This window comes from Mixophyes fleayi, chromosome 2 (genome assembly GCF_038048845.1).
Source record: "Mixophyes fleayi isolate aMixFle1 chromosome 2, aMixFle1.hap1, whole genome shotgun sequence".
Taxonomy (NCBI): domain Eukaryota; kingdom Metazoa; phylum Chordata; class Amphibia; order Anura; family Limnodynastidae; genus Mixophyes; species Mixophyes fleayi.
Genome location: NC_134403.1, coordinates 137,104,441 through 137,115,194, shown reverse-complemented (window position 1 = coordinate 137,115,194; position 10,754 = coordinate 137,104,441). Strand labels below are relative to the sequence as shown.

Sequence of the window (10,754 nt, the reverse complement as noted above, 5' to 3'; positions counted from 1 at the left end):
CAAATGCATGACAAGAACCTATTTAAGACCTTAAGTATTTTGATTTGACTAGAATGTATGAGTATCATGCACGGGTTAACTATATATATATATATATATATATATATATATATATATATATATTATATATATATATATCTATATCTATATATATATCTATATCTATATCTATATCTATATCTGGTTTCCATTAAAGAGGCTATTATTGTCAGAGCACTGAAGTTGCAACATCGCGGAATCTATTTTATTAGAAGTGTTTTTGAGAGGAAAGCAGGGGTGGGGGGGGGGGGGACTCAGACTGGGGTACATTGGTAAATATAAAGAATGCCTCTGTTTTTGAAGCTAAATAAAATATAGAAAAGAAACATACATAGAATTAGTCACTTAGCTAAAATGCAATCTATATTCGTTCAAGTTGAGGTAAAGTAAGAAAAAGGGGCCTAATGATGTTTGGGGAGTCCACAATTGGGTGAGAAGGGTGAGGATAAAAGATGATGTTAGTAAGGGAGAGCTGGGAAGGAGATCGGCTTACTAAATCTGGTTGGGGCTTCGGCAGAGAAAAGCCAGGCAGACCATATGCTATGAAATTTATTAGGGCTGCCATGGAGGATGCTTGTTGTATAATCTGAACACATGTTCTACTTCCCATACTCTATTAAATATTGCTATAGGTGCGGATGAGGAGTTTTCCACTGGAAAGCAATCTTAAAGCATTTAAGATGTCTGATGAGGGTCAACGTGTGCTTGCGCCTCTTTGGGGAATGAGCTGTATTATGGCAGCGGGATTCCAATGTTCACTTGGATAAGATGATTAATGTCTCGCCAAAATCTAGCTGTCTTAGGGTGATGGCATAGGTGGAACAGGATGCCTTCCATCCCACACTCTTTCCAAAACTTATTAGAAGAAATTGGATATACTGCTTGAAGGTTCCATCCATAGAGGAGATTATAAGCGTTCTTAGCAATCCTCTCTCTAGTTCTGGTCCATTCTTCTACCTCTAGATTCACCCATGTCCTCCTCCCACTTTAGTTCATAGGTCATGTGCCATCAACAGTCAGTAAAATGTTGATATAAGGCCCTTGGGATTTGATTTAAATTTACAAAAAGACTCTAGCGGGGATGGTTGAGTCACTGACTGCATTGATGGGATCAATTTATATAAATGTGTGATTTGGAAGTTCTCGTTGTAAGCAATAGAGGGGGCATACTCACTTTTGTCCCCCACCCCAGCACGGAGTAACCTGAGGGCTGGCCTCTCTGATTGGGAGGAACTTATGTTATAGGTCAACTCAAAATCACTGTAGCCAACCCAGCATAGACAATATGTTTGCCACTTCTTGGGGATCATATTTTGTTTCAATGTAGCTGGTATTCCTTAGTCAAGTACCCTCTTTTGTTTGCCCAATTTATTAAGCACTATTTAGACATTGGGCTGACCACTGTGATTGAGGTAACCCCCATGTTTAGGTTATCCCAAAAACATGGTAGCTAGCACAGATTGGCTACCGCAGGGGCAGGTGAATAAAGGACATGGGGTCTATGGACCTTTAGCCCATATATTAGAGGAGCCCTGGGAAGGTAGAATATTTACCACCTCTTGGGGGAGGTCCCTTTTGTTTCTCTTGGTGCTAAATTCACTTACACTTTCAGAGTTGGGTTGGTTACAATTTGTTGTGTTTTCTAGCTTTAATTGTGTTGGGTTCTATCTATTAAAAACACTAACGCACAGGTCTCTACAAAATCTTGTTAGCAATCAGGTCCTATACACATGTTTTTCAAAACATTATGCTAACCAAAATCAAATCCTGTTTTATTTTTTAGTACTGAAACCTGTTGCCTTTAGGTTGTATAAGCCCCTTAAGGCTTCATAGCAACCACAGCTCTTTAGTACAGAAGGGATCCATGTCCTCTTTTTTTCTTCTCCTCCCCCTACTCTACTAAAGGTACCTCCGGCACAATAGAATATTGTAAACTTTATAAACATCAATAGTAACTAATCAATGACATCACACAGCTTCCTCTAAAGACAACAATTGCATCAGCAAGTACAAGATTATCACAACACGAGCAAGATTTTAGATAATAAAAGCACAAAACAGATTTCGCTCAATATACGTGTATAAGAATATATATTTATTGCTCAATTTTTTTTGTTCTGTGTAACAAAATAGGTCTACCAGTAAGGAAGATTCCAGTTAATCATTAAAAAAAAACTGGGCTGCATGGACGTTCTGTTTCGCAGTGACCAGCCCCAAAATATTTTTATTTTTTAAGCATGTTTACTGCTTCGCTGGCCAGTCTTTGGTAATATGCGCATGCAGTAGCCAGCTTGTCGGCTCATGGATGTGCAATGGTACTCAAAGCCAGACAAAAAAATAAATAAAAAAAAAAAGTGTATAACGGGGTGAATTGAAAAAAAAAAAATGGGCTTCTGTGACAATGTGTTATGTTTTTTACCACTTGGAGAGCCAATAAGACAACTGTTTTTATTTTCTATTCAGCATTAGACACATAAATGCTAATTTCTACTGTTAGTGAATAACCCTGATGGAGTTGATTTTTTTGGGGACTTTTAAGTTGAATGCGACTCAGATCAGAGCACTTTATTGTATTACTTCTTAATGTGATGAATGTGGAAGACAGTGACCTGCATGTGACGGGGCAGCACCATTATGCGACAATGGGAATGGAGGCAGCAGGATGCCACAGAGTAGCGGTAGGCGCTTAGTCTCTAACAACACAGATCAGTTATAAGGTTCCTGTAAAACTTATGCAGAAGGATTATGGTCTTAAATGCACCTCTGCAATAAATGTTCATGCATGCAACTTTTTTAAAAAAAAAAAACAGCATCTGATGCAGTATTTTAATGGCATTGTGCTTTTACACAATTACTTCCCCGGTGAAACCATAATATCCACATCAGAAATAGATGAGTAACGATTATGTAGTATATCTAATGGCTGATTGTTATTTTCTGTTGAATTCATGTATGACAATGTGAATATTTTATGTAACCTCTTAAAGTATGCTTTGCCGACTGACCTAAGTGATCTGTGCAATTGACCAAGAGTCTTTTGAAAGTAGCCAGGCCCCAGGATAGATGAGCATTTTTGAGGAGTTTTAAGCCCCAAAATTGTAAACTATCTAGCCACTCAAGCAGAGCAGAGGTGAGAGATCCTCTGAGGTGCCAACATATATCTTAGTGATAGATAATTTACTTTGAAAGCTCTGTGTCCATTTGGGAATCAATCTGACTTAATTGTAAATGTAATTCCTAAGGTGGGGGTGAAGAGACTGTAAGAAGGCTTTAAAATCTTCTGCTTAAGACATTACATTGTGCATTTTCATGAGGGGATCTACCAAGACCTAAAAGTCTCATCTTTCTCAGTTGTGTTCCCTCACACACGCCAAATCTTAACTAGTAAGTAGTGACTCTGGTTTTATTTCTGAAACTTATTTGTGCAACTTACTTTTGTTATTAGATTTTTTTTTAACCAAGCCTTGGAAACATTTTTTAGATTAAATAAATTTAATCGAGTGTATTCTCCGTGATCCTTTGTGAACTTATGAAGCCCAGGAAGGCTCATGCTACATGTGTATGTGATTTAAGTGTGAAACATTAACAAGTGGTTTTGGGGAACGTAAGGAAACCATAGTAAATCCTTTGTGGTGGCAGAAAAGGTGTATTCATTGCCAAGTGACTAATGTGACGCCAGTCACGGTCAGCTATTCAAATTGCTGCATCTGAGACAGGCTGGGCATTCGTGACAATGAGGCCAAATGAATCATTGATCCCTACACAGAGTCCATTCTCATGTCTGAAGTGTCTGAGAGGAAAAAACAGAAAACAAAACAAAAATTCGAGAAAGTCAAAATTTTCGAGAGCAGATCACTAAGGCTGGGTACACACTACAGTGTTTTCAGCCGATTATTGGGCCAATCACACAATAAATGACCATTCGGACAGATATTGCATTAGTGTGTACGCTGCAACAATGAACGATTATTGTTCCAAAGCCCATCGTATTGTTTCATTCGATTTTTAAACTGAACTAAAAATGACGTTCAACGATGGAACAATGTCTTACAGCAACAGTATTGTATGAAGACACGCATATAAAGTATTTGAAGAGCTCCTCCCAACTTGAGGATTATCAAAATTAGTATCACACTATTTGCTTCCTCTCCAACATTGATGTCCACATGTAGTTTTATCATAGTGTGATACTAATTTCGATAATCCTCAAGTTGGGAGGAGCTCTTCCAATACTTTATATGCCTTTATGAACCAGCGATCTGGTAGGAGTCCATCTTTTATCACTACGACAAAGGTGATGGGGAGGTGTATATTATTTTGAAGCAAATCACCTGTGCTATGAAACAATTACCTCTTACTCTTCACAGGATTAGAGATTGCATTATGGACATTTTCGATTTACATGTGTTTATATTGCTATTTCATTTTTGTTCTTTTCATCCATGAGAATTATTTAGCGCTGAGTGTCTTGATACAATACTGTTTGCTATAAGATATTTTTTAGGTTGTATATCCTTTTTTCAGGATTTTGGCTGCATTTAGGATCATAGAGCGCTGTATTAGTGGTTATATAATTATATATGGTCAGATGGAACAATGTCATTCCAATTCTGCAGTGTGTATGTACTCATGTCCAGCAATGTCCATAGATCTCTATAGGGTGTGCAGAGTCAGGATCTTTTAAGCTGATGGTTATGACAGATAAAGATCTTCAGGTAAATCGTGTATAGTATGTACACATGAATCGACATGCTGATCAGGACTTTTTATTTTCTGTCCTTGGTAAAATCATTAAAGATGCTGCATTGGGAGAAATGTTCTGTAGGGTATACCCAGCCTACTGCTGGTAATCTTGGTATATCTCTGGAACTGCCTATTTGCTTAGACTGTGACTTATAATGGCACAAGATAATGTGGATGAATAAGGAGATATGAAGATCTAAATTTAGGGTTTGCCAGGTGTTTCTTGTTTGTGTGGGAGGCGTATTAAGTACATAGCTTTTTCTTTTTCTAATTAACTTTTAATCATTATTAATCTCATACGATATTAAAAAAAAGACTTCTTGGCATTAGAGATATTTTTAATCAGGGAGGAACAATTTACTCATTTCAGCAGCTAAAGGAAAAAAGTTTCCCCTGAGAATTTCCCAATTCTATATGTACCTGTAAATTTGTCACTATGAAATGACAATAACACACAATAAACTGACCTGGCCAACTACAGACAATTTAGAAATAGTTTTATTGTATTTCCAGACTACTCAGAGCACTCCTCACATACAGCGACTTGCACTAAAGGTTTGACACAACACTGAACCCGCTGAAAAAACAATAATAGTATAAATTTGTGCTTGTGAAACAACGGAGTACAGTTTACCTACTCTTCAACATTGGTGATACAAACATGCTAAAATAGTGATGTACTGAATTTATAAAGCCAAAATTTGAAAATGAAAGTTCATCCAAGACATATATAGTTCTTATCTTGACTTGAAGGGTGCTGTTCTACTTGTATATCTGGTGTGACATGTGAAAAAATTAAGCAATACATTTTTTTCACATGTCACATTGAATACAAAAGACAAACAGCACCATTCAAGTCAAGATAACAACTATACAAGTCTTTGACGAACTGTCATTTGCAAATTTTGGCTTTATAAATTCAGTACATCACTATTTTAATAAGTTTGTATCACCAATGTTGAAGAGTATTTAAACCTTACTCACAGTTGGTCACAGGCACAGATTTAAACTATTTTTATTTTAATTTAGAAATAGTTTTTCCCTTCCTAAAGCGTAACAAATACAGAATGAAATATTTATACCAGGGGTGTCCAACCTTTTAGCTTCCCTGGGCCACATTGGAAGACGAGTTGGTTTGGGCCGCACATAAGATACACTAACAATAACGATAGCTGATCATCCAAAAAACCATAGAAAACATAGTTAACATATATATATGAGAAAAAAAAGTGATATATATCACTTTTTTTCAAATCCCCCTATACTTACCTTTCAATCGCCCTGTTCAAAAAAATCCTCTCTAGTTATTATACTATAATCACTTTTTGTACTGTTTCGAAGCAATATCAATAAAGTGCATTTAAGCCATTCATTGTATATCAGGGTGCCCTGACCAGGCCTGCGGTACCTGACATATACACCACTGTGACCCCAAATTGTGACCTGTTTTGCTAATTGCACCACTATGTTAGTTAAGGGATAACAACTTATAATGGGCCAAAGAGAATAATATATAATGCCCCATTAGTATTACAAGTAGAAGTATGTAGCAGGGAGATAAGGTCCATGATGCTCCAGGACCAGGTGACTTTTATTCACTGGTCAGCGTCCCTTGAAATAATAAAAAAAATCCCCCTTAACTTACCTTTTAATCGGCTTGTTCTCCTGTCCTCTTCTCTTCTTTTCTCCAATTCTGTGCTGCTGATTGTTCTTCTCGCGCGGGTGTCTTCTCTGTGCTGCGCTCCGAAATGGATATTGGGTGTGATGACATCACGCCCGACATTCACTGCGAGCACCGCAACGGAGGAGGAGACAAGGGAGGGAGCTGGAGTACCAGCTGACGTGACCGCAAAGTAAGTATTTTCTTTTCTTTGCAGGATTTTTTTTCTCCATTAAGAGCGCTGCCCCCTTGCCACAACCAAAACTCCTGCTGGGCCACATTTACAGGTGTGCTGGGCCGCGGGTTGGACAACCCTGATTTATACAATTACTCCAAAGTGGCATTGCAAAACTTTTTCACATATTTTGTAAATATTTGGTCAAAGATATTCCAGACATGGTGGTAAATTTATCAAGCTGTGGGTTTGAAAAGGTGGAGATGTTGCCTAGAGCAACCAGATTCTAGTCATCATTTTTTAGTACATGCTTAAGCTAGAATCTGATTGGTTGCTATAGGCAACATCTTCATTTTTCCCAAGCCTGCAGCTTGATAAATTTAAATATTCTGATAAAAAAATTACAACAGCTACACTTAGTTAAGTTGCCAGAATATGTATATTACATTAATCAGCAGAGCATATATCTCCCAACCCAAAGAAAACAATATGTACGTGATGAATCGATCACATGGCATAAAAACAATAAGGAACCTGCTTCCTTCTTTCACAATTTCTAAGAATGTAGGAAAATTGATTGGTCATTTACAAAACACAATCCTGGGGCTGTCTTAAATAAAGACCCTGTCCCAATTCTTTGCTGCAATTTTGAAAGCTGGAGGTTGTGTCTCCCATCCAGAAATATTAAAACATATCTTGGTGGCTATGTTATAAACGGAGATCAATCAAAGCAATATTTTACTTTGAATCCATCAGTTTTTGTAATTCTGACTGAGGTCTTTACGTGTTTTATAACCAAACAACATACTGTTGCCGTATGAAATGTTCTATGGTTTTGTATTATGTTTTGATAGTTTGGAAAATGCATAATAAAATTTCTAAATTTGACTCATCAACAGCTGATATTCAGGAGGACAAGAAGTACTTCCAACCTAACTGAAACAGACGTGACTATGGTTTATTGGTTTTGCATAAGAAACGGCACATTTACCTAAATCTTGTCTAAGCAATTTTTCTGTGTTTCGCTCATATTCTAACACGTCAAACTAGATACAGGGACAGCATCTTAGAAATTAACCTTTGGCACACAAACTGCTGACCAGTGACAACATGATAAATAGCAATGATGTTGGAGTTTTCCAAAGGAGAACATACTGAAATGAACTAGCATATTGAACTAGGCATACAAGAGCGAGCCAATGGACTGTAACATAAGCAAACGCTTAGATTTGTCATCTGTCCCTGGAAAAGAGTAAAAAGGTTAACATTTATAGACTTAGTTACACAGTGACAGAGATCCTGTATGCAGTGTTCCACCCTTTGTGTGAAATTTAGAGACACGTGTCCATAAACTGCTAGATAAGTATACCTGTTATGAAAACGTGTTACATGTTGGTATGTATAGTTTATTTATATAGCGACAGTAGCGTAAGCAGCACTTACTAATTACAAAAAAAAATAAACAAGGGAAACACAGGGTACAAAAGGAATTCATGCCACATAACAAGAAAAACTGACCCAAAGATCATACATTCTAACTATAAGCTTTAGTCTGTCGTTACTTCCACAACCAAAAGGTACCATTATTATTTATCCTCTACCTAATTTATTGTCTGTTTCTGGCACCCTTGTAAGTTCATCTGGGCAGAGCCGTCTATTTATCAAGTGTGTTTACTGTTACAGCAGGAAGTTGAGTGTAATCAAAGCTGCAAGTGGCTTGGATAAGGAAGCTGGTGCTGTATGTCACATTTACTGTGGAAGATAGATATGTTGTACTATTTACAGTACCTTTGTACACTTTGTGTGGTTATTTACTAACATTACTCATAAGAACACATTTACACTAAACCTCTAGCAACCAATCAGATTTTAACTGTCAGTCAATGAAAGCAAACTGATTAACTCATTAAGGAACTCTGATTAGATGTTGGAGCTCTCTGGAGAAAGTTCAGCAGTGGAGCACATGTAATGTCAGCACTCGGATCAGTGCATTCGGTGGCAGACAAGAGAGACAGGGGTAGTAACGCTAGGTTGGCAGCTGTCATGAGGTGGCAAAACAAACAGAATACACAGTAGTGACCTGTCTCATGTCCGCAGTACACAGAAATGACCTGTCACACGTCAGCAGTATACATAGTAATGACCTGTCACACGTCAGCAGTATACATAGTAATGACCTGTCACACGTCAGCAGTATAAACAGTATTGAATCCCTTTTATGTATATTTGTTTAATTTACTTTGTTCCCATGTATTCCACACAAGGGTCAATACTGTGTGTGCTGCTGGCATTAGAGAGTCTGCTAACCTGCTGATGTGAGTAATGCTATGTGACCTATTTCAGCTGCTACACAATGCTCTACTCCTGAACTTTCCACTCATCACCTTATTGCTTTTTGATATGTCTTGATATTATGGCTGGTCAGCACTGAACACCTCCAAATTGCATGTAACACAATGTGTGGTGGTGATGACATCAGGCCAGGTTCTCCTGTAGTGACTAGAGAATGAAGGGGGGTGTAGAATTCCCAGTCTACCACCAACTCAAACTAATATGCTATGTGCTAGCAGTGCTCTTTTTTCAATAACAAATTACTGAAAATATGTCACCATGTTATGCATTCAAAACCAATCTTCCAAATGTAATATGCCTGTTTAAAGGCAATTAATTTGATAGAACCAATAAATATGTTTAGAAAAAGACATCCAGATCATCAGTTCTGTTTTCATTATCTATATTAAAATTCTCACCTGACAAGTAGGCAAATTGCTTCTTCAGCTGATCCTCAATATCAGCTGCACACATCGGGAAGGTGTCCTGATGCATGATGTCATCTGGAAGAAGAAAAACCCACAGCAATTATTTCATTGTGAAAAAAAATGTTCACTTAATCTCAAGTACTTTATTAATAATTATTCCCTATGACTGGATTAATAGGACTGAGTGCAGAAATAACAAGATTTATTGTATAATCAGTACATAGACTCTCTTGCTCACTAGATATTTATTGCAGCAATTAGTTTTGTGCATGCTCGGTGTGTTTTGGAGGTTCTGTGAGCACCACTAGAACTATTTGCCTATATAACGCTATCTAATTACCTGCATCCTGTAATATAGTTAAAAAACAGGTATGGCTTAGTACGTATGTAAGCGCTCACAAGTAGGGCCCTCGTCTCTTTGCTCTCACCTCGTTCCCTCTGGGCGTCCTTGCTTCTTGTATTTTATTTACGACACCTGTCATATACCCTACGTATTACGTCTTATGCACAGTATCATGCTTGTGGCACGTTACATAAACGATAATAGTAATATGGATAAACAATGCAACAAAGTAGTGCTGTTGCCAGTGACCTGATTAGGAGTTTTTATCATGGAATACAAAATGGTGCAATTTACTGGTGTTTTAATGTGAACCATAAACAGTATATTGACGTGCAGAACAATTAGCAAAACAGAAGGAAAATATTAAACACAACTTTAACGTCATAACATTTGCTTCCTTTAGTTTTACTGCCACCCAGTCTGCCAAGCCTATTTGTCTTCGTTAACAAGCATAATTAACGTGGCATGATTCAACACAAAAAATTGTTTCTTTGCAGATTTTATGTCCACACTTAAAAACTTTCATACTATATACAAGTACACATTGTACACATTCATGAACTGTATTGTTGTTCTGCAGATTAGAAGTCCTTTTCCTTTGCACTCTACCCCATGAGCACAGTGCGCACACCATACATAGTGCAGTTTTCCACATTCGTTTACAAGACTTGCAACCTGCAGAATTTAAGGCACTTATTGAAAATGGTTTTGATTTAACAGGAATGTACAACAAGTCTCAAGGTTCTGCATTTAAGATCAATTTATCTTTTCATTGCATTTTATTTTAATATTTTGTACAAGCATAAAGAGACACCTGATAACTAGTTTACCATAGGTACGAGAGAATGCAGGAGCAGCAAACCATAATTGGATAGGGTTGTGGACTAGTAACCACAAGGTCCCCCAAACTTGCAGTCTTAGTAAACCCAATGCTTGAAATAGTCATCTCATGTGCCCATCAATTGTAGTAAGGATAGCAGAACACAATACTCAAACAGAATTTACTGTACTAAAATATAATAATAAATATTCTTA

The 10,754-nt window shown here is 37.3% G+C and overlaps 1 protein-coding gene across 4 annotated transcripts in view; it reads right to left on the bottom strand.

Annotated features, from left to right (window-relative positions):
* MCF2L (MCF.2 cell line derived transforming sequence like) overlaps window positions 1-10,754 on the bottom strand; it is a 224,426-nt gene that overhangs the window by 66,872 nt on the left and 146,800 nt on the right. For all 4 annotated transcript variants that reach the window (XM_075200030.1, XM_075200032.1, XM_075200033.1 and 1 more), the window contains exon 3: window positions 9,368-9,451. In XM_075200030.1, the coding sequence (XP_075056131.1) occupies window positions 9,368-9,451 (84 nt within the window). The remainder of the gene's footprint in view (window positions 1-9,367; window positions 9,452-10,754) is intronic.